A 25109-nucleotide genomic window follows, 5' to 3' on the forward strand; every position below is an offset into this window, starting at 1 on the left:
TTAATTGCACTTTTGTTAACTTCCTGGTGTCCGAGGAGTAAAAATATGAGTACTTTTTATGATTTCACAAATGTAAGAGTTAGCAAAATATTCCTGAATGCTGATAAAAAAATCGATTTCGCTCCCTCCCCACATTTAAGCCCAAAATTAGACTCCGTCTCCAAAACAATTAAACCACAAATTAAACCCCTATCCCTCTAAAGTTAGGTCGCAAGCTACGTCCATGCCTAGGGTGGTCATATGTTCGGTCAAACGGACACCATCCTCTGGATAATTTTTTGAAAGTATAAATGAAAGTACAACTTTTAAACAGTCTTAAGAGTACTGTTAGGATATCTCTAAGGGTGCCAACATAAATATCCATCAGCTTCATTCAGAATCCAGTGTTCAAATTTGGAGGGGGGGGGGGCGGCAGGGAAACTGGGCTTTCTTTTCCAGTTCTACATTGGTAAATTCGTTCGCAATTAGGGAAAGAGCTTATCCGAGTGGGTACGAACTATTTAAAACCCGGATTTCTCTGCACCAAAAAATTATTATACATGCAGGTGAAAAAGTTAAAAAATACACAATAAAAAGGGCATATCATGGAAATGGATTTCTAATATTCTACCACGAACATTAAAGATGACGTACAAGAGGCAAATTCCTCTTTTCTCTCGAGATAACTGAAGATTATTATAAATTTCACCATCCTGTAGCATCAGTAATCTGTTTGCGGGATAACATCAACAGGAAGTCATCAAAACTAACTTTTCACGCTTAAAAACACTATCCCCACCCTTTTCGTAAGAATTTAAATACTAGGATATAACAAAATATCTAAAGTCCGCCCCCTTTTCTTCTCACATTTTGTTCAATTCAAACAGTGCATAGAAAGAGAATTATCGTTCTAATTCGGTAACATTTTTCCTAAATAACTTGTTTTCTTCTCAAATTCGCTATTTGTCTTTATGGGGAAAACCTCTGTTCCGATATAGCGATGACAAAACACTACTATACAGTTCGACAAATCCACCAAATCTATACCATTCGGTTTAATTTGCCAATTTTTCAGTAATGTTGCTAATTTATAGGCTATCTCTAATATTCATTATTATTTGCACAATAGTTCAAAGATGAAGCATATGATTAATTTGCACGATGCAGAAATAAATAGCAATAGTTGCTATTCTTCAGATACCTCCCCCAAACACACACCCTTACAAAATAGTACAGGGATGGTATCGAGACGTGAAGGCGCAGAATCTCGTCTCATCCCGCGTCGACTCGTCTCAAAAAAGGGGGGTCACGTTTTCTTGTCTAGAGTCTCAAATACACATGTAGTATAAGCAACGTATTCATCATATCACTGCATAAAGTTCGTATGTGTAGATGTTATCAAGGCAAAAAACTTCGACACTTCGGTCCCCCGACAAACTGCATCTCATCCTTAATGTATGCAAATACGATCCACAAAACTATGGGCTGTGAATAGTGTGGTATTTGAATTTTTTCCCAGTGATGGGTTCAAGTAACTTCTTACGAAACATTGGGATATTACATAAATTATATAGCCTATATTGTAAAGTCCCCAAAGAGCCAAAAATTTACAACCAGGAGGGAGGATGCGGTAACACACAGTACATACCGTATCTATAAATAACCGTTTAACCACCCCACTGGTATGTCCGAATAAGTCGTGTAACAAAGAACTATTGGTTTGTGTGAAATTTTCAATTTTTTATCAAAATTCTCGAACGAGAGTCTGGGGTCAGTTTCAGTGTCGTCAATTTTTCACGTTTCTTTTCACATTTTTTATCGTTCTCGGTCTCGTCTCGACAAGTCTCGAAGTATTCATTCTTGTCTTGATTTGGGACGAGGGAGAGAGACTTGTCTCAGCACCATCCTTAAATGAATCCGTATTGGACAAAAGAGGTTTGAAAAATGGCGTCAAACAAATTTCTCTCCGCCACCTCTCCCGATTATCCTTACAACTTTAACCCAATTCGGTGCTCAGGATTTTCGAAAGTGAATAATAAACGCAGTCCTACATTTTACCGTCTTTTGCAACGTTTTACGTTACGTTTTATTTATTTTCTTTTCTTCTTGTGCGAGCCATAGGCTGTACGCACTACATATTTTTTTTATTTTTCTACACTATTTTCTTACATTTAGTTTTCTTTTAAGCTGTCTCTTACTTTGTCCCCTATATACACATTCTTCCCCTCCCTCAGCAGTTCTTCTTCCAGTCTTTCTTCCTTCCTCCTCTCCCCCACTTCTCTTTTCCTGCACTCTTACCAAAAAACGCATACATTTTGCTTTACAGACACTTACACTATAAAGATGGCTCGTCTGGAGCATGATCACTCATTTCGTTGCCTTCTCTCGAAAAGCCGGGCCAGCCAAAAGGGATTATGACCTCCACCAACATCCCTTTGGGCACCAACAGTGGTTATGGCAAAAGTAGAGTTTGGTGTCTGGTCTTCAGTATTGCAAAACTTTATTTGTCACCCTAAGCTGTCTGACTGCTGAAAATCTGGCGACGGTCATGCTTCATACCAAGCAGCGATTAACTAGGAATATGGAAACTTTCTACTGTGTGTAAGAATTTTAAAAACTGTGTATGTTTCGATAACAAAATTTTACAGTGACTGATGGAAAACTACCTCTTTTGCTTTTGCAGAATCTTCTCCGAAAGACAACAAGGAAACCCCATTCCAGTCGGTCGCTACGTCTGACGTCACATACAGCCTACGCCATGTTGAAGAGTCCTGGATACACTTGCTGAAGGCAGGTAAGCATAAATGTCTATTACACCTGTACAAAATAAACTACGTGTTGTTTCTAAAAATCGAACAAAACTTCAATTCCATTCATTTTAAGAAATGCATTAGCATTGAGAAGAATTTAAGTTGTCTCACAAGATCACATAGGATGCAGGGTGTCTACCAGTCAATAATGTCAAGAAAGTCAAGAACAAGTCAAGAAATTGTGGTCAAGAATGTTTTGCTTTTTACAGTATAGTGAATTTACATTGTTATATACCTGTACTGTGATTTGATAAAATTGAATATTTGGAAATCTAAAATTGTATTGAGTTATGGTTAAGATTTATTCGCTTTGTTTCTTAAGAATTACATTCTTGTATGCGTGAAGTTTTTTTGAAAATATTAAATAGAGTAATGTGGCCATTCCACATCCAGTATGAAGCTAAAGCAACTCTAAATCTCTTCTTAAAGTACAGCTTCAGTTTTCATCTTAACCAGCCTTGTGGTAGGGGTTTTTCACTGAAAAATAATATCTATTTTCTAAATTTCCAACTATACCTAAGAATGGGGTGATTAAATAAATGTTATGAAAAAGAAAGAAAGCGAAGAAAAAGGAAAGAAAGGTCAATAAAAAGTCATTAGAAAGTCAAGAATTTTGGATTTGTAATTTTGGTAGACACCATGGGATGTTTTCCATGGTCTCGATAACTAAAATAAAATATGGAATGAAATAAGTAGCTACACAGAACGTTTCCCAGAATCTTATAATCAAAATAAATAAGTAGCCACACAGAACGTTTCCCGGAATCTCAATAATGGAAATAAGTAGCCACACAGAACGTTTCCCGGAATCTCAATAGTGGAAATAAATAAGTAGCCACACAGAACGTTTCCCGGAATCTCAATAATGGAAATAAATAAGTAGCCACACAGAACGTTTCCCAAAATCTCAATAATTGAAATAAATAAGTAGCCACACAGAACGTTTCCCAGAATCTTATAATCAAAATAAATAAGTAGCCACACAGAACGTTTCCCGGAATCTCAATAATGGAAATAAGTAGCCACACAGAACGTTTCCCGGAATCTCAATAGTGGAAATAAATAAGTAGCCACATAGAACGTTTCCCGGAATCTCAATAATGGAAATAAATAAGTAGCCACACAGAACGTTTCCCGGAATCTCAATAATGGAAATAAGTAGCCACACAGAACGTTTCCCGGAATCTCAATAGTGGAAATAAATAAGTAGCCACACAGAACGTTTCCCGGAATCTCAATAATGGAAATAAATAAGTAGCCACACAGAACGTTTCCCAAAATCTCAATAATTGAAATAAATAAGTAGCCACACAGAACGTTTCCCAGAATCTTATAATCAAAATAAATAAGTAGCCACACAGAACGTTTCCCGGAATCTCAATAATGGAAATAAGTAGCCACACAGAACGTTTCCCGGAATCTCAATAGTGGAAATAAATAAGTAGCCACATAGAACGTTTCCCGGAATCTCAATAATGGAAATAAATAAGTAGCCACATATAACGTTTCCCGGAATCTCAATAATGGAAATAAGTAGCCACACAGAACGTTTCCCGGAATCTCAATAGTGGAAATAAATAAGTAGCCACACAGAACGTTTCCCGGAATCTCAATAATGGAAATAAATAAGTAGCCACACAGAACGTTTCCCAAAATCTCAATAATTGAAATAAATAAGTAACCACACAGAACGTTTCCCAGAATCTTATAATCAAAATAAATAAGTAGCCACACAGAACGTTTCCCGGAATCTCAATAATGGAAATAAGTAGCCACACAGAACGTTTCCCGGAATCTCAATAGTGGAAATAAATAAGTAGCCACATAGAACGTTTCCCGGAATCTCAATAGTGGAAATAAATAAGTAGCCACATAGAACGTTTCCCGGAATCTCAATGGAAATAAATAAGTAGCCACACAGAACGTTTCCCAGAATCTCAATAATCAAAATAAATAAGTAGCCACACAGAACTTTCCCAGAATCTCAATAATGGAAATAAATAATGACACCTCAGGACGTTTTCGATGCTCAGTAATAGAAATTAATAATGATACAGGACGTTTTCCGTGCCTTCAACAATGGAAATAAATAATAAGCGTAGTCTATTTAAGAAAGAAAGGTTTACTGGAGAGGTAAATGTCTATCTTATTGTCTGCCTCAATGGATCTCATTCACAAATCATGTGATGTTCAATGCTTCAAATCACCCCCTCCCCTTCCCGAATACATTTCGCGCTGAGTTCATGTAGCAATAATTTTATGCAAATGAAAATGTGAGATGGACCTAAAGGAAATCGGTAAGGATGGAAATGATTGGATTGATCCTGCCCAGGATAGGGACAGATGGAAGGCTTGTGTTTGCTACAGCCATTAAGCTTCGGGTTTAAGAATGCTAGAGTGTTAGTTAGTTGTAAAATGTGTGGGGGTATTATGCATTTCAATGCATAGTAAGATGTTTTCTAAATAGAACAGATGATGTTTCAAATATGTGAAAATAATAGTTGGGAAATGTACTTTATTAGTTACTATTACTATTTCTACTAATAATATTGTTAGTGATATTACTATTTCCCCCTCACACCAGGAAACTTACAAATATTACGCTGAAAGTATTCTATTTCGTTCTGAAATCTGCTTGGAGCTTGTCGTACTGCTGTAGCAAACGTTCATCTCGAAAATGCGCAATCCAATTTTGCATCAGAAGTTGATGCCTTTGTGAGCACGAACATCAATGGAAATATTGGAGAGGAAGTTACTTTTTAAATAACTGCACATGGTGGGGCGTCGACGAACAATATGGCAAGAGATTATTTCCCCTCCTCTCTCTTCCTTCCTTTCCTGTTGCACAAAAGAGGAATCCCGAACGATTTTCGCGAGGACAGAACATTAACTTCACGTTCGAGATAATCCCGAAGACCGCATAATGAAGAGTGAATCCCCCAGACGATTAACCATTCCAACTACCGACGCTGGCAGTCCCACTCTCTCGTTTGAAGCCTCCGTTCGCAGGTATTGAGCCAGATTGTTACAATGTGGTGTCAGCTGCCTTCTCATTAAAATCTTAATTGGGTTTCAAGAGGGAGCCGGCACCTTTTCATTTCACAGAGCCATCTTTATCCAGCCTGTGGGAGTCTTTGGTTGGTGGATCATTTGCTGGAGAGAGTGAAAATCATTTTTTCTCTCTCTTTCTTCAACCCATTGGTTGCGTGTGTGGATAAATGTGTGTGATTTCAATTATCTTTGCATGACTAGTTTCCTTCGGTTCAAAAGGAGTGTACTCTGTATACAGGCACGTATCTAGAAATGAGAGGGTCCGAACCAAATGCACCAGAAAATAATAATACTGTTAAAATTAAAATAATTTTGTCAGAATTATACAAAATTTAAATAATATTAATTCAAATATGTAATTAATATTGTATTGTTATTATTACATGAATGGGTAAAAAGACTGTATAAGAATAGAGATATAACAACACGTGTTCATTATCTAGCTTACGTGTAGCTAAGATAGGCAAAATTTGTAAAAAAGCAAGTACCCTAACAAGGAAATTAATGTCAAACAGATATGCATAAAATGTTAATTAGGAACTTTTCGTCAACTGGAATTTTTGTTATCTAATGATTGATTGATTGATATGTTGTTTTAAGTCCACTTTATGCACAGGAAGGCTAATCGGGACTGGACCTACAGTTTAAAGTGGGATCCGAACCACTGTGTCATGTACCTCCAACGGGTATCGAACCCGGGACCCTTTCATTACAAGGCGACGACGCTACCACTACGCCATCGGGGAGGCCCTGTTATCTAATGAATATTCAATTCTTTATCATAAGTAGTAGTGCATAAATTTTTGGTACTGTCCTTCAAAGCCGTATGATCCCAATATAATCCTTGCCTTCCAATAAATTCATAAGAAATATATGATCATCGATTATACAACAAAGTCTAAACAAGTATATTTTCATTATTTAATTTATATACTTGGTAAGTGTTTCGGGGCGGGGGGTCCGTACCCCCTGGACCCTTCCCCTAAATACGTCCTTGACCCTTATATCCTCTGGTTAATCTTACTCGATAGCGTATACCTTCTGTTACAATACGCATACTGTGGTGTATATGGCCTGCCAAAGTTCAGTTGAGTTCGTTTCCTGTCTAGGGATAACTCAGCATTTTACTAAAGGCGCCTGTCCCCCAACTTCCGCCAACAGGATATTAGTATGGAATATATAGTACGGTCGGGGAGAGGAATGGACAGTTCTTATAGAGAGTTGCAAGAGGCAGTTTGTGATAGACAGTTGCGATGAATAGTTTTGATATAGACATAGTTTGTGATAGACGGTTGCGATAGACAGTTTGGTGATGGAGAAGGCAGATATTTTTGGAGTTTACTAAACACGCGCGCGCGCGTGTGTGTGTGTGTGGGTGTGGGTGTGGGTGTGTGATGGTGTGTGTGTGTGTGAGTGCGCAACAGCCCTAGGAAGGACAACACCACAGGCTAATACACCAGGTGTTTCCAGGGTAATACATAAGTCCAATAAATTAATTAAAAATGTTTTGGTCTAGTGTAGGGGAGGTGGAGGGGCCGGGCATATAATTATCATCATACAATACCTTTTAATTTCGTTTTGTTTATATTTATGCAATTTGGACATTACCCCCAATGCTTATGTCAAATACTTCTGGCTTCACGTCATCGGGAACATAATGTTGATAAGGGGGAGAGGGTATGAATACATGACGCGCGTCAGCATTTTATCGCCATTTGACTACTATAGTAATTTTGTACAAATGCGCACAATGTGTACAGTTAATTTCAGCGGGCCTTTTTATAGGTTGGTTATTCTCTTTGTGCAGGTCTTGAGTAATATGAGATCTGCCTTTTGTTATCACAGCCAATGCAGAAGTTTAACTTAACATAACTTGAGATATCGAAGAATCGAGAAAATGCTATGCGAATGTCTCAACAATGTTCTTGTTGCTCTTTCTCGCAACAATTGAAGGTGAACAATTAAGGCATATTTTATGCCAATACTGAGTATATCATCATCATCAGTATGCTACCATTAATGACTTTTTTGTAGAACTTGAACAATTTCATACACATTTAATGGAAATATAATCCAAAGTTAATGGAAAGATTGTCTCCTCCTAACGACTCATCAAACGTGCGTAGGCTATACCCTGTGAAAATTTGTGGACTATAGTATTGTTCACAAGGTCTTGGATTCGATATGTAGGTATCTATCTGCTGTAAGAAACAAAGTCATTGTCAACAAACACATGTAGTTTCTGAGAAATCCTATTGGTTGTTCGAATGGCAGCTACGCAAGAATCTTGCGCGTAGAAAAATAGAGCACACGACAAAGCCATACCACTCAGTGTAGCTGCTTTTATTAAAGTTGTGGAACCTTATATTCTAAGCTGTATGAGTTACGACAAATATATTCACGGACAAAATAATACAGAAATACCACATGGGAAAGAACTATTTCCCAAAACTTGCGCCGATTTGTTTAAATGAACTTCATTCTTGCGGTAGATGGAGAATAGTTACAAGGCTATTATTGTATTGTATTAGTTCTAGATGTTCATCTTGTTTGCATGTTGCGAAGGGTTACTTAAACATTATCACTGTGGTGTATGAAGGGGAATGAGGAGAATTCTCCCCTCTGGTTAATCATTTTTGGCTATTTGGGGAAATTGTATGTAATCTGAAAGCTTGACGAGTACCTAGTAACTGGAATTTCCTTCCACGGGAATGTTTCAAATTATAGCATAGGCACAGAGTTTAGGAGGTGCAAAGAGCTTTCTACTTTTCTACTTTTATATGGGCCTGTGGGGCGCATCAAGCCTACCCAATAATTGGTTGTTATATTTTATTTTAGAAAAAAGTCCTTACGCGGGGTCTGTGGTTCCAACTCCCATCTTTTGACAAGATGTCTAGAAAATGACGAGAGGCCGGAAGGTCGCTTGCGTTTGTATTTGATTTTCTTGATGGATATCTTGCTCTTATCTATGTGTAGGGGTAAATGATCGCTTGTAATCAAATACTCTGTATTAGTTAAGAAGGTGAAATTTTTTAATACAATCTCGCCTTTTTCTACTTGACAAGAAAGGGAGACAGAGAGGATTGTTTCTCCTGAGACTATCCTGCCCTTTCTCTACTACCCTAATTTCTCCTGCCCCTTTGGCTTCTACTCCCCCCCCCCTATTTTTAGAGAGAGTCAATTTCCTATTCCATTTTGCTAATATAAATAACAAAGCCATGCCAATGAACCATTTTGGTTTTAAAAATATACAATGAAAAACAGGTGGTGACACCTTTATCTAATTCAGAATCTCTCTGAACATATTCATAGCACATTGCATGGCTTCTCGATTGTTCATTTGAACAGCATATGGCACCAATCGATGAAAATGTAGGCTAATCATTTTATGTATTCAACAACAACCCCCGTTCCTATAAAGTTCCCATTGGTAGCAAGTTGAGAGTGTCTATGGTGCTCGAGGAACTGGGTAAAGTACAGGTGGGGCGAAACCTATATGTGATGAAGCATAATGCGATGGATTCCAATACAGTATATGATTATGTGAAAACAGGCGATTCTCTGCATGTTAAAATTATGGTGATGTGGTAAATTGACATCATTCTTTATTGAACTCCAGCTTACTTATCCTATCATGAACGTATATAGATTGATTGCCACTTTTGGCTAATTTGTGAAGATGGGGATGAGTGATGATATGATGAAATTGATGATTGTACACTCACAAACACCGATGCCCAGGCTGGGATTCGAACCAATCAACCCCTGGCATCGTAGCGCAATGTGCTAACCACTCTGTCACGGGGGCCGGCGTGAGTGTATATAAATAACCATCATGTCAAATGATATATTCTGGAAATAGGTACATTAATGATGATTCTGAATTGCTCAGGATGGAAGAGAGGATCAAGAAAGTTAGAGCCGGCATGTAAATATTACAGAACACCCTCAATTCCAGCATCCGAATGAAAATAGCCAACCTCCAATCTCAATTGGTGGCTCCGATATTGAAAATCGATGGTGAGCTTGAATACAGAAATATGTATACCTGGCTTCCATCAACAGTCTTCAGGGCATACAGTTGAGTGTGTGTAATCTTCAATCTTAGCTGCTTAAACTTCAGCATATACAAAGCAAGGATGTAAAGGAACTGAAAGCACAATTCCAAGAACAGACCACCAATATCAAAACTAATTTGAGTGAACTTTAGTAGAGTATTATTCAAAACATCAAGACAGAGCTGCAGGTTAAGCTGTGAGCACGAATAGATTTGCTAGAGTGAACACAGAGAGGAACTGAAAGATTTTCCACCCCCCGATGCCATCAGAGAACCACAGCTTCAAGCATACTTACTTCACACTGCTCTCTCCGATGCAGGCGCGTCGCCTGATAATGTTCGCATGAGCACGTGAACACTCATGTATATGTTCTAAATTACGTACATATTAAATGCACACAACTATATTTCTTCGAAATAATACTTTTTTGATGTTCGAGTATACACACACAATTTAGTCTGATACGACGTCTTTCAAGTCTGATAACTTTTTTAGATAGTTGGTAACACTGACTCCCATTGTGTTCCACTGTTGCGATGAACATAATAGCTGTGTTGTGAACTGGCAGCTAAGGGGCTGTTGGCCACTATAGCCCGAAAGTGTTCACTGCCCTGTGCGAACATTGTGGTGCGAACCCTGATCCAAGCGGCAATACTTCTTACATTCGGCACCAGGGCGCAGCATATACAGGCACGTCTAGGAGGACTCGAAAAGATCGGCGCTACATAGTTGCAATCTTTAGTGAGAAATCTCTAAACCTGGCGGATTTTAAATTCCAGTGGGCGCTAAAATTCACGGAATAGTGACGAGCGACTTTTCTTTAGAAACTAGTCTGCAGGAGTTATAAACTTTGAAAGATATTGTGTATGATTTGCGCATGTGCGTCTAAGGGCAATTCAGACTGTGCAACTTCCTTTAGTAATCGACGTTTTTCATGCCAAGGAAATAACTCTCACCAACTTAAATTGCAAAGGAAAGTGCTGACTACATTTACATCAATTCAACGCGCATTTTTCTGGTAACTATACTCAGAATAGTATAGGGTCGTATGGCCTAAATAGTTGTTACCGAAAAAAGTTATCAATTGTTATTAGTAAATCATTTTTACTATTCTCTACGTTATTAGAATATGCTTATTGTAAAGAACAAAATATAACTTTCAGAAAACTAAAGCTGTATTTTTGCTACACATACATTTTCTTTTTTGAAGTTAGAAAGTTGAAATAATATATGCATTTAAATTATCACAATTGAAATTAAATGCATTTTTAATGTGCATATATACGCACACATACATTCAATAAACCTGGTGTAAGTTGTTCCGCACAGCATTTTTTTAAAAATACATTTTGTATTTTTCACCAGCAAATTTGATTCAGCGATTTTTAATTAGCGCATGTTGAAGATTTAGAAACTTCTGCGTTTCAATTGTTGGCAACACTGCTGCTGTGGAAGAACTTCAAGGGAGAACGTTTGTTTTGGAAAGATCAAGTACCGTTAGTTTTTCGGGGCAACAAAAAAGCCTATGCTCTTTGGCGGCAACGGGTAAAGGGCGGTTAGTGTCGATGTCGAGAGCAAGATATCTATTGACAAGCGGTTGGGTGAATGTATTTGCATTGGCTTTCAGACGTGCGTGTGTGTTGTGCCGTGTGTGTGTAGTGTAGTGTTGTGTTGTGTTGTGTTTTGTACACTATGAATACTGTTAGGAGTTTGAAAGAAAAGTAATTTTCGCGATTGAGCGAAGCAGAACGAACTTAAGTAAAAAGGATGGGCCCTCACCAGCCTACCTCTACATTGTACAAGAGGTAAGTACTCCCAAATGCGTTATTAAAAGAACATTAAAAAATTACTGGTACACGAAGTACAATTGGTTATGTGGGTGCAACGTTGTGAACGCGCAATTTTGTTTTCCTTGTTTATTGTTGCCGCGGTGGCTCAGTCGGTAACGCGTCTGACTACCATGCTCAAGGTCCCGGGTTCGATCCCCGGCCGGTTCAAATCCGGGAACTTTTCTAACGGTGGAAGCGGCCCCGGCGCCTACCCAGCGTCGAATAACATGGGTACCTGGGGGAAACCCTGGGGGGTAAAGGCGGTCAGGGGCGTGATGCTGATCACATCACCCCCACTCACGACCGGATCAAGAAAGTGTGGGGCGTTACCCCCACACCCCCTATACGCCTTCATGGCGTGGTGCTATGCACAGGGGAACACTTTACCTTTTTTTTTGTTTGTTTATTGTTTGGAAGCGGCAATTCATGGACAAACACAGGACACATCCTGGGTGTTTGTTACCATTTGCACATGCGACTCGCTTAAAAAGAGACTGCATCTGGATGGGAACGATTTGTTTCGTGCAATGTATAAGATCAAGGATGGTAAATATGTTTGATTGATTGATTTGGTGCTTTAAGTCCACTTTATGCACAGTAAGGCTAATCGGGACTGGACCTACAGTTTTAAGTGGGATCCGAACCACTGTGTGCCTCCACCCGGTTTCGAACCGGAACCCCTCGCTTACAAGGCGACGACGAGTAAATATGTTAATGACAACGACGAACAGATGTTACTATACGCTTTAAATCGGTGGTTCCCAAAGTGTGTACCGCGGCGCCCTGGAGCACCGTGATTAGCTTACAGGGCCGCAATGAAATGTTCCGATATTTTCACTGAATCGTTAGTCAATGCTATGAATGTTTCAAATATCTGCTTATTTAGTACTTTTTTTTACATATAAAATGTTTCTGAATTTGAAATACGTGTTTAATTTTTAACTTAAGACAAGCAATCTTACAAGTAACAGCGTTGCAAGTGTTAGAGAGGGATACATTCTGGGCGCCGCGGTAAAGTCTTGAAAAAACTAAGGGAGCCGTGAAGCAAAGAAGTTTGGGAAGTTTAAATGGTCGAAAATCAATCTCTCTCTGAACCATGGCTAGGAGGAAAAATACGTAACACTAGGAAAGAAGGAATACAAGCAATGTCACATGGACTGATACTTCAATCACAAGCATCACAACCGAGTTATTGTGGGCGTGGCGAGGGGACATTCTGTACAATACCCAAATATCTTATACTATATACAACTTTTTTTTCTGGACTGGACGCGTCGTCCTCTCTGTCCCGCTAACGATCCACATGCTTTCAATGATGAATGAATGTCGTTGGTTAACATGTGGTCGCTGTAATAGAAAGTAGATTGCGAAGTATAATAATCTTGTGTTGTACATACCTGAGATTGCATGTTATACTAATTAGTTTGCACTAGCCATCACTAATTGTAAATAACGTAATTAAAAGGGTGTTAATTGAATAAAATAGTATTGTATTACTTCAGATATAGCGTGATTTTGGGGGGAAATTGTTGAAAATAAGTTGAACTGTTATTCTTACTTGTTCAATATTGAAGATAAAGTTACAAGAGAGAGTAGTAAATCTCCAATCAGTATAAAAAATTTATTGTGAACACCCGTATGTGAACAGCACGCGACGCCACTGCTCCGATGTTAAAACAATATTGCTAACCATCGAGGACACCATTAACAACTTACCTTTATCGATCAAATTGAAAGCCATCAGAAAGAGAGTGTAGCCAACATCAAATTGCCGCTCAGAACCTGTGAAGATTTTGCTCACATGCAGGCAGCAGTTGTCAACATCGACACAACCTTGGCAGCCATCAACAAAGAAATTTCAAGCACCACGATTTGTTCGAGGCCCTCCAAAACCAAGCACCTGATCATCCAGCATTCTGGATGCCTTAGTGCCATCCAGCAACAGATAGGTGCTTGAGAAAATTGAACATTGAGACCAATCTCCCTCACTTCCAACATGTTGTTGATCAGAGTACAACCTCGAAACCCTTCAGAAATCTACATCCACACAGAATGACATGGCACAATTGCAAGCAGTGGTGAATGCCATATCTGATTACGTGGATTTTGCTGCTTCTGATGCCAATACATTGGCTACCCTCAAAAACACAGTGGCTACTCCTTCTACCTCACAGAAGTTGAATGCAATCTAAATCAGCGTGACTCAATTATTTAACCAACTCGAATCTGAAGATATTGCAGCAATTCGAAATGAAATTGCTACTATCCTTGGAAACATATCTGCCCTGCCAACAAATCAAATCATAGATCGACTGAAGGAGCTGTTTACAGAAGTGAGGTCACAGGTAAATGATCTGTCTGTGAAAAGCTTGAAACTTGTTCGCATCGAGAATATCCAGTAGATTGTTACCAACATGAAAGACCAGGTAGGTACCCTCCAAGCAAGCGTGGCCACACAGGAGTATATATTATCAGATTTTGGTAGCAAGCTACGAGATTTAACCTAACAGTACAGGCAGCTCTACGTTGAGGTTAAATTGAAACCTAGGTATTCCAATATCGATAACAACCTCGCCAAACAGATTCAGCCTATCAAGAGCAAACTGGAGGATTTAGAGAATAATATCAGGTTGCAATTCTAAATCGAATTGCATTGGATTGCTTTCAGTTACACTAGCTTCTCCTGTGCCTCTTCGGAATGCAGTGTATGCCACTTCTGAGACAAAATTGTCTTGTAAAATGAAGCTTGAAATCCAGATTCGGCATTGTGAAAAAGTTTCTTGAAGTATATTTTATGCTAAGGAATGTTGATTGATTGATTGATTGATTTGGTGTTTTAAGTCCACTTTATGCACAGAAAGGCTAATTGGGACTGGACCTACAGTTTGAAGTGGGATCCGAACCACTATGTGCCTCCACCGGGTATCGAACGCTAAGGAATGTGAAATGGGACTGAGCTTTAATTGACTGATTTGTTTTATTTTTACTTCACTTCTTGTGCCACTTTTTGGCTAATTTTCGAAGATGGGATGAGTGATGATATGATGAAATTGATGAATGGACACTCACAAACATCCATGTCCAGGTCAGGGTTCGAACTCCTGACATTGTAGCACGATGTGCATGTGACTGAGCGTAATGTTTAAAGTTGGATTTACACTTGGTCTAAAGTGACCACCTCTCTTGAAGGATTATTTGTAGATAGGAATTAGACAAAAACAAGATTGATTGATTGATTGATTGATTTTAGTTTGCATTTCTGCCATGTTTGGCTAGTTGCGAAGATGAGGATGATTGGTAATAAGAAGAAATAAATGAAGGGACAATCACAAACACACGTGGACAGCACACAACACAAGTTCCATAGAGGATTATACTAGTACTGGCCATGGGCCCAGACACCAGAGCCTCATTAGTCGGCAAAATGCAGTCACGAGTGCGGGAGTGGGGTTGACATATACTAGGTGTCTTGATAAAGGGTCACGCCTTACACCCCTACATTAACAAGGGAACCCTTTACAAACACAATTGGCCCATTTCTGATAACCAACATGGCCTAGAATTGTCACCTTTGTTCCATCTCCTAGTTGAAATTTCAACAGAATAACATGTTTGCCAGTGATGTTTGTATTGGCAATAGTGGAATGACTTCCATCTATGATCTGGCATTTGACTTCTCTGGTCCAGTCAATATTTTGGACAGGAATTTCTGATTTATAGTATTTTATGGTAAAAAACCGGATAAGTGACATTTCGATAATTTGAATTTTTAAGGGTAATTCTTACCCATGATGAATAGTTAACATTGCTTTATTAGTATTTCTGAATTTTTTAAATTTAGAAACAGTTGTATGAATCACATTTCCAGGAAAGCTCCAATTCTAGTATTGATCATTGTCTGATATAGAGAATATCTAGTGAAGTATACATACTTATGAATTTAGAAATATTTTAAATAATTTGTAAGGAATTTGATTCATAGAGTCAGTACTTTTTCCATAGAAAAAATATTATGTTATTACATATCCTGTGGTGTATTATCCATTTTATATATGTTTCTCATTGCTTTCTTATGCAGGTGATACTAATAGCCTAAAACAACTGACAGTCTGCAACTTCGACTTCCTACTTGCTGCTGTTCAAACTGTCTCTGTAAGCTACCTGAGGTGTGTGCTTGAACATGTTCGGTGCTATTTGCTGGACCGGGACCTGGAACTTGTGTATTACACAATTAGAAAGTCCAGCGATGTTCTAACCCGTGATCCATTACAGCTAGGTGCACAAATCATTTGTTGGCTTCGACCAGTTGCAGGTAAAGTATACTTCATGTACAAGATATTGTTTACTAAAAGAGAAGTTACTACTTCATAGAACAGTTTTGCACATATGCATCAGAAGTTTAGTGACAATGGTTTTAATTAACCAAGGGTGCCTGGACAGGTAAAATTAAAACGAGGTTTATTTTCTAATTAGGGGCCGTTTTGAAGTCAAATGAAAACACGCAAAGGAAGAAATTTAATTACCTCTGTGACTGTTCATATGTACATTCAGCTACTTCTCAACGTAATTCCCATAGTTGTTGAGACACTTGTCGTAGCGGTAGATGAGCTTTTGTAGACCCTCATCAAAGAAATCTGCCCCCAGGTCAGACAGCCAATCCATCACGGTCTGTTTGGCTTCATCGGCGCTGTTGAATCGCTTCCCAGCGAGGAAAGTCTTCAAGTGGAGGAATAGGTGATAATCGCTTGGGGCAAGATCCAGACTGTATGGAGGGTGGTCCATCCGCTCCCAGCCAAATGAGTCAATGAGCGACTGTGTGGCAGCTGCAGTGTGTGACCATGCGTTGTCGTGCAGCAACATGTTACTGGAAGACAGCATTCCTAATTTATTCTGTATTGCTCAGCGAAGTTTCTTGAGAGTGTTGCAATACACAGCTGCATTAACTGTTTGTCCATTCGACAGAAACTCAATCAGAAGCACCTGTCTCAGAAGTTTCTTGGTGGAGGTTGCTTGCTTGAACTTCACCTTTGTGGGGGATGATGTGTGGCGCCATTCCTTAGATTGTTGTTTTGTTTCGAGGGTGTAGAGACACTGGCGATAAATGTCATATTTTTCGCGATCAAAAACCTGATCACTGATCGTATCTCACACTCGGTGGGATTTTCAATCAACTGCACCACTTCCATTGTCCACCACATCCACACTAAACGTTTCACAATGTGCAAATGGTGTCTGTTTACGTGCAAGGCATGTCTGTAACTAACGCACATGCACAAAATGCCAAGCACGCAGTGTTGCCAACGTGAGCGCAAAACTGCCCCTAATTAAAAAATAAACCTGGTATCATGCCTAAATGAAATATATGTGTCACATGCCATGCATAAATTTAATTTTATTTACAGTAATTTTCATTTATTATTATAAAGGAGTGGTGATTACAAGTAAGACTGATATGGATCATTGCAGGAAAATGCTATCTTCAAACTGAAGAAGTGTTTTGAGGAAAAATGTATTGCTTGTCCCCTGCTCTTCTCACCCTGGGAAAAAATCCTGGCTTGTTCCCTTTCTGCAGATGACCTTGATTTTAGCAATATCAGTTGTTGTTTAGATACCCTTTACATAATAGGTATGCAGTAAATGATGTAATATCCAATAAAGATTGCATGTCAATTTACATGATAAATAAGCATAAAATATTATTGTTACCACCAAGTTATTAAACTGTAAAAAGTTAAGTGAAATCTTGTGAAGATTAATTAAAATGCCGTTGTCACATATATATGTCACGCAAAGTAAGGCTCTTTTCGCCGTTGTCACATATATGTGACAAGACGAATTAGGTAAAATTCCCACGCTATTTGCACCTTGATACTTCTACATATATTGCTTCGCTCGCATTATCTGCTTTTCTCGTCTTCGTCAAGTTCAGAGCTGTAGCTAGGGGCGGCGGGAGTCTGCCAAGGGCACCGAATGATCTAAAAAAAGTGGTAAAAGAGAGAATGTTATGGGGTCCAGTGAAATTATTTGCGCCCTATTAAATCAATATTGTTTTCAATTGCAAAAATTGGATCCAAAAATTTTCATGTCTGCTTTGCTGACATTCTGCTTGTTGTGAAACAGGGGTTACTTCCGTAAACCCGCCCGGCGGTTTAAAGTTTAAACAGTTATCACATAATAATTTCCTTTTTCTGTTTGCTTTTTAAAGGTAATAGACTTCATGTTAACAGAAAGAGCTTATTATAATATTGTGATGATAACATTATCTGTGCATGTGTACAGAAGATGGGATGCATGTGCATGTGCTTTACATAATAAATGAATCGTAACCAATAACATTGACAAACTTCACAAGTTCTCCTCATTAACATGTTTATATGCTTTTGCATAAATATGTAAAAAAAAAAAAAAGTTCGGTATTTCATTGTTAGATTATAATGAGTTATAATTTGGTACCATTTCAGTTGATGGCAGTGGTGATTTGGTTGCTACAATGATAACTTCTGCCATGGCATGGTGTGATGGATATAGTGATCCTTTGTTAGTTCCTCTGAATGGGTGGCTACAGCCTCCTCTACCACTGCAAATTAAAAGTATGTACAATAATTATTTTTTCTGAAATTAATACTTTCTCTCTCCTTTTAATCAGTGCATGTAAGTCATTAAAATGTTATCAAACTACAGTTCCTGCTAATTAAAACAAATGTTTGGAAAACAGTGTGCATTATACATACACTTGATTGCCATGTGGCAACTTCTGGAAAGAATTTAATATGTTATCATAGATTTTACCTATTTACTTTATGGATGATCATTGTAATCATAAAACAATTATGATTACTATAAACATTTAAACTTTTGCTATGAAGTTTACTGATTTTTTACTTGATACTAATGTACTTCTATACAAAAATATCAACTACAGACAACAGGTAAGCAGCGAGTGGTATTTTTATAGTATGAAATTCACAAAAGCTCTCTGTATACTTGATTACTAGACAATCTCAAGTAATGCAGTTATTATCAGTTCAATGTCTGTGCCTCAATAAATTTGTTTTTAATTTCAATTCGTTTTAAATAATCACAAAGTTCTTTATTTTTTGTAGGTTTGAATATACCTGGTGGTGTTCAATTAATTCAGCCAACACCTACAGGACAACATGTGGTCATTACAACCCCAACAGGAGATCCACAGTTGTGGCATGTAATGTCAAATACTCTAGTCCATACTTTCAAAGGTATTTTGATAAATTATTTTTAATAATATAAATAAATTTCTAAATAAACATTTTGTAGTATTATAGAAGACAGTTTGTTAAAATGATAAAGCTATTTTCTAAAAACAATATAAGGAAATTTATTATGCAATCACACTTTGCTTGCAACAAGTAATCTATTTCCACTTCAGGCTGTAAAACTCCTTTTGAAACTGAAGTGATTTTCATATTCATGCAATTTAACATAGATTTTATTATTCAATACAATTTGAAAATTCAAATAATCATCTAGTTGCTATTCGTAATATGAACAGATCAATTTGTTTTACACTTTCTTGCAGGCCACAGTGGTCCTGTTTTGTGTCTGGCTGTTACAAAGCAATCACAGTACCTGCTAACTGGATCAGAAGATATTTCTATTATAGTTTGGGATCTCAAAACATTGAATTTGAAACTTCGAATATAGTAAGTAGCATAGCCTATAACCTTTGTATATAAAAAGAGGAAGTTTATTAGTAAAATGAAAATGAGAATGGTAAAAATTGCAGGGGGAAAAAATAGAAAAACAGTTCAATGGCAATAACAAATGACAATGAAATGAAACAACTTTAAGAATAGAATTTTAATAGTTTTAAAAAAATTCTGAATTGATTTTCTTTTTTCTGAAAATATCTAACAGGGACGTAAATATGTAAGGATAATTAAGAAAGTGAAATATTTGTTTTAATAATGGACAGTTGTTACATCCCTAATGTACTTTCATATACTAAGACCATTACAAATTAACGTTATATTACCAAGTGATTTAAATTTGAAGAAAACCTCCTGTGACACAGAAGCATTAATTTTGAACTATGACATAGAAAATGACAATCTTTTCTTTTTCTTTCAGTGAGCATATTGCTCCCATTCTCTGTGTGGTTCCTGCCATAAATAATTCAGTTATTGTAAGCGGTGGAGAAGACAGTCGAATCATCATTACATCTATGCTCACGGGGGATGTTGTTATGAAGATTGACCATCATCGAGGCCCTGTCACTGCCCTTGCTGTGAACTCCACTGACGATGTGCTCGTGTCTGGTCTGGTGACATCTTGTTTTATTTATTCTTTATTATAAATTTTATTCATAAATTATTCCAGAAATTACAAAAACAATTGCAATGAGAATGCATTAGAAATAAGTTTTATTTTGTTTTACTGCCTTGATATAATGATTGATTATATTTTAATGTATTATGGTGATTCAAAAGTTTCCAGACACTTATGTACTTTTACTTTGTAAAGACAAAACTCATAAACAAATATCCATTCTCAGTGCAATCACTATCTATGGTGTTGGCCTATTTTTCTGGCAATTCTTGATTCTGCAGCAACACCACTTGACCTGTTTTGATAAAAACTTACAGATCCTGTTCTCAGTGTCGACCAAAATTGAAGCCACTCCTTGCAACAAGTAGGCCAGTTCACTGGGGTATCATGGTATGAGGGTACCTACCTACCTTTGATTGATCATTGTTAGATAGTGAGTGTGCAGAATTCATCCAGTTTCTGAATACAGAAGTTGTCATAAAAGGCTGTCATTTGGAGCCAGATCCTGGTGCATTGAATCCTACTGGATCCTCAAAAGTACACCTGATGCAGGATATTGTATTTGAGGCTGCCCCTTTGAACCACTGGATCTATCACCTGAATTGCACTCATTGGCCTTGTGTGGTTGGATTTTGAATAAAAGTCCCTGTTTGGTCTTCACTTATAACCCAATGACAGGACCAAGTGTTCGGATTTTGTAACAGTTGATTTCAAAGTATTACCATCCTTTGTGCCTGTTGATTAATCAGTTTATGGAACACCTCTCAAGGTCATCTGCTCTATAAGCTTAGTGGGTATGGGTGGCAAACATGAGATGTGAAGATTCAAATGCAATATACACAGTCTGTGAGTTCTGTTGGCAGGTTCCTGTTAAATACTTTGAAGCAGTGCTTGGTTTTAATGAGCAGGAGCTTCCAGACCACTATTTGTCCTCCAGGTTGATGCTTCTATATTTGAAGCTCCAAAACCATTCTTCTGCAATGGATTTGCTGATTTCATGCCACAATTCTTTGTCACAATTGCAATCCTTCTTTCCTCGTAAAAGCACCTTCAATTGTACGTTTTTGTCCAGATATTTAAAATTCCTCTAAATTCAAAATTTTAAATGAACACAAAAGATTTTATACATTAATCTACGAGCTTATAACTGTATAATGTGACTTGTAAAATGATGAGCATGTGAATGTTGTGTGTCTCCGAACTTTTGAATCATCATAGTACAATGTGATTCAAAATTATTGTTGGCATTTCTGTGACCTGGTATTTTCAAACTGGGAACAACAAAATAAAACTGTCTATGTAGCATGAATGGGTAACTCAAAAAGTTTTATTATTGTTAAACCAGCACTGCAGAATGCTAAAAAACATGTGTGCCTTTTATGACACACATGATTTCTAAACTATAATCAATTTCAAAATTCCATTCCAAGTGTTTTCCAACTTTTTATGTAGAAACAAATGTTCATTAATCATTATCTGAAGGTGAGTTTCTTCAATATTGAGTTGTCTTGCAGTGATGTTGAATTGTGATGTTTTTTTTTTTCTTTTAAGAAAGTTATGTACACTTTTTACTCATGAACAGTCATCATTTTGAATTATGAAAATTCAATCTCCCAGACATCAGTGTGCTGCAGAAAAACCTTCTTGAGTTCTCGTTTCATATTGTGTAGGCAGTTTTATTTTGTTTATGGTTTGAAAATTAAAACAACTAAAAGTCCGACAGTACAATTGCATTTATGTGACCTTCATTGTTAGAAATTAATACTGTGTACTCAAGTATCAACATTAAACTTAAACCAAAGAGAGATTCAGCAGTAGTATTCTTGACTTCTGGAAGATTTAAGTCAGTGCAAACAAATACATTTTGTGATAAATTCTACTGGTTATTTGAATAGTAGTTGGCCATGTATCTTGCATATAGGAATGCAGTGCCTGTGATACCCATAATATTCAATGTAGCTGCTATATTGAAGTTGTGTGACCTTATATTATGAGCTGTACAGCTTAAATTTAGAGGCAAGATAACACTGGAACCAACAGGTGTGCCTTTTATAACACTGTTTCTCAGAAGTATGTGGTTTTGTTTACATGAACTTCATTCTTACCGTTGATGGAGAATAGTCTCTAAAAGAAATAGTATTCTTCCATCAAATCTTCAACAATCTCTAACCAAATTGCATAATTACTAAGTCCTTCACATCCTGTTCCATATTCTAATGGCTCAATTTCTCATATGTACATTTTCTATCATTTCACACTCTTCTATAGCAGATAGGCCACACCTATAACACCTCTAACAGTATGCATAACAAACAAATACAAAAGTAGGAAGCACTTCAGACGTTTCAAAAACTTCTCACCAGGAAGATGAAAAAGTAGAAAAAGTGTACAGTGAAAAGAGTCATGAAAAGAGTTATGATATCAAAATTATAGTTGTACAATTTTTCTACCTTCTTCCACTACTTTTACTCTTTCAAACTTTTCTATATTGTTTGTGTGCATTCTGTAGCTTTATTCCCTATATTATTTCTCAGCTCATAGCATTAGACATTATTTGAATGAAAGCATTACATGAGTCACAGTATGCAAATTATTCTCCACCTTTTCCATCATCACATTCTTTATAGCATTAATTTAATCAGGAAATAGTACTACATAATGGATACATTCTGAAGATCTTACAATACATTATTTCCACTTCTGTCGAACCTTTTTATTTTCTTTCTTTTGTGAGAAATGTTATGTACATGTTTCTGGATTACTTGATTTAAAGTTCTCTAAGTTAGGTCAGCTTGTTTGGGTTGTATAGACTCTGACAGTAGCATGTTTGGTTCGTTTCTGTTAACCCTAATTTTCTTGTTGTTTTCATTTCTATTACTGTCACTAGACTACACTATCTGATTCAGAAGTATCTGGACACCTACCTGAAAATGTAGTCACACTTTTTCCATGACACACTCCCCAGTAATGGACATTATCATGGGGTGGGCCACTCTTTGTCTTGATGACAGCCCCTACTCTCCCAGGAAGATTTGTCGATGATCATAAGGCATATTAATGTTTCTAGAGGATGGCAGCCCATTCTTCGTGAAGAGCTTTAGCCAGACCGTGTACTGATGTGGAACATTGGGGTCTATAGTGTAGTCAATGTTTTAATTCGTCCAATAGGCATTCTGTGGGGTTTAGATCTCGACTCTGGGAAAGCCAGTCTATTTCAGGAAGCTGATGGTCCTCAAACCATTCATGCACAGTTATGTTTGTTACCTGTGGCATAACAGCCCATGAGGGTCTACCTACCTACTTCCGGCCTCACTCCCATTTGCCAAGGTGAAAGATCATCCAATCAGTTTAAGGGTTGATGTCTGGTCAACGCAACAAACACCCTGTCATTGTTCTAGATTTCCTTGACCGGGTTAACCTACTCATTCATAGTTCCCCATTTTCATGATGGTGGGTGGTCACCAGTTCCACACACAGGCTGAAATCTCAGGAGAAAAGTTGTTATGCTTCTCTCAGGAGACTCAAATCTGCATGCATCGCATAGCATTCATGCAAAGTCCTTGCTTTATTTCCATGCTGCAATAGACAGTGGTCATCACTGAACTAGTCCTCTGCCATAGGAAATATACAACTCGTCACAATTTCCTTGTAGCCTGTCGCTTTGAGAGTGCCATACAGTGTTACAAGAGAACTGAGTATATTCTAGGAAAATATTCCCCACACCATAATATCACCATCTTCAAACTTCACTACAGGAACGACACATGAAGGTAGATATTGTTCTCCAAGCATACACCACACCCAAACCATACCAACCGACCACCACATGGTGCAGCATTATTCATCACTCCAAATCACACATTACCACTGTTTGACTGTCCAGTGGCATTGCTCTTTGCACCTCTTCAGATGGTAATTAACATTCACACTGGAATTTGTGAGCAGCTACTCGACTGTGAAATCCCATTTCTCTCACCTTTCAGTGCACATTCATTGTGCTGGTTGTACTGTCAGTGAATTGTGGTACTCAAGGTGATTGTTTCCAATGATAACTGGTATTTTTTTCGCAAACCACCCTCTTCAACACAATATGGTCCTGGTCTGTTAGTATATGCAGCCTACCTAGTTGCAATCTTGTTGTGTTTACTCTTTCACATTTCCACTTCACAACCGCATCACTAAAAGTCGATTTCAGCAAATGCAGAAGGGTTTATATGACCCTGACACACTTTTTACACATGTGGCATGCAATGATCATGTTCTTGTAACTGCCCCATTCTGCTGGTGCACCACTTTCTATTATTATCAGACTGTGATGTCTAGTCTTCAATTCACTATTGCAATAGAATGTCTGTATACTTTTGATCAGATAGTGTATGTATAAGCCAGGGGCACAAGATTGACATAAACAAAATTTTATATATATAAATATTATCTACTCCTCTTAACAAATTTTTGGAAGAGGGTAGAAAGTGCCTTGCAATGAGCTATTATTAACAAGAAACATGTCTTATTCTTTAGCGTCAACTGATTCCACTGTTTGTCTATGGTCTCTGGAAAACTTTAACCTCTTAAACACAATTAATCTTCCATCCCCTGTTGCAATGATGGACCTTTCTAATGACTCAGTCTTCCTTCTGGCTGCTTGCGAGGACAATCAACTTTATTTACGGTCCCTGGCAACAGGGTCTGAAATTCACTGTCTTCAGGGGCACAAGTCTCAGGTAATTTACAGGATAATAGAATTAATTACAATAAAGCATTGTTCCTGATATTTTCATAAACATTGTCTATAAGTTTCATTGGCACAGTGATCAATCAGTCAGAAGGCATTTATACATCCATTATAAAATAATCGTGAGAATTTTGTAACTTAATGTACAATAATGTATTTTATGTAAATATCTGAAACAATAACTAGAAAGAGACATTTCATAATGTTGTATGTAAAATTAATTTCTAAATATTGGAAAGGTGAATTTTTGGTAACATTCATACTGATATGCTGCACTAAAATGAATGTATTTTGCAATTGATGTGTCTAGGATAAATCCTTGCAATCTTGCATGACATTGTGC

At 37.5% G+C, this 25109-nt stretch overlaps 1 protein-coding gene across 3 annotated transcripts in view; it reads left to right on the top strand.

Annotated features, from left to right (window-relative positions):
• The window catches only part of LOC145978414 (NACHT domain- and WD repeat-containing protein 1), a 583318-nt gene that overhangs the window by 530779 nt on the left and 27430 nt on the right, over positions 1–25109 (top strand). For all 3 annotated transcript variants that reach the window (XM_083111046.1, XM_083111037.1, XM_083111043.1), the window contains 7 exons: positions 2663–2773; positions 15806–16039; positions 18189–18317; positions 18831–18962; positions 19283–19406; positions 19834–20021; positions 24553–24755. In XM_083111046.1, the coding sequence (XP_082967172.1) occupies positions 2663–2773; positions 15806–16039; positions 18189–18317; positions 18831–18962; positions 19283–19406; positions 19834–20021; positions 24553–24755 (1121 nt within the window). The remainder of the gene's footprint in view (positions 1–2662; positions 2774–15805; positions 16040–18188; positions 18318–18830; positions 18963–19282; positions 19407–19833; positions 20022–24552; positions 24756–25109) is intronic.

This window comes from Lepisma saccharinum, chromosome 1 (assembly GCF_977018435.1).
Source record: "Lepisma saccharinum chromosome 1, izLepSacc3.1, whole genome shotgun sequence".
NCBI lineage: Eukaryota > Metazoa > Arthropoda > Insecta > Zygentoma > Lepismatidae > Lepisma > Lepisma saccharinum.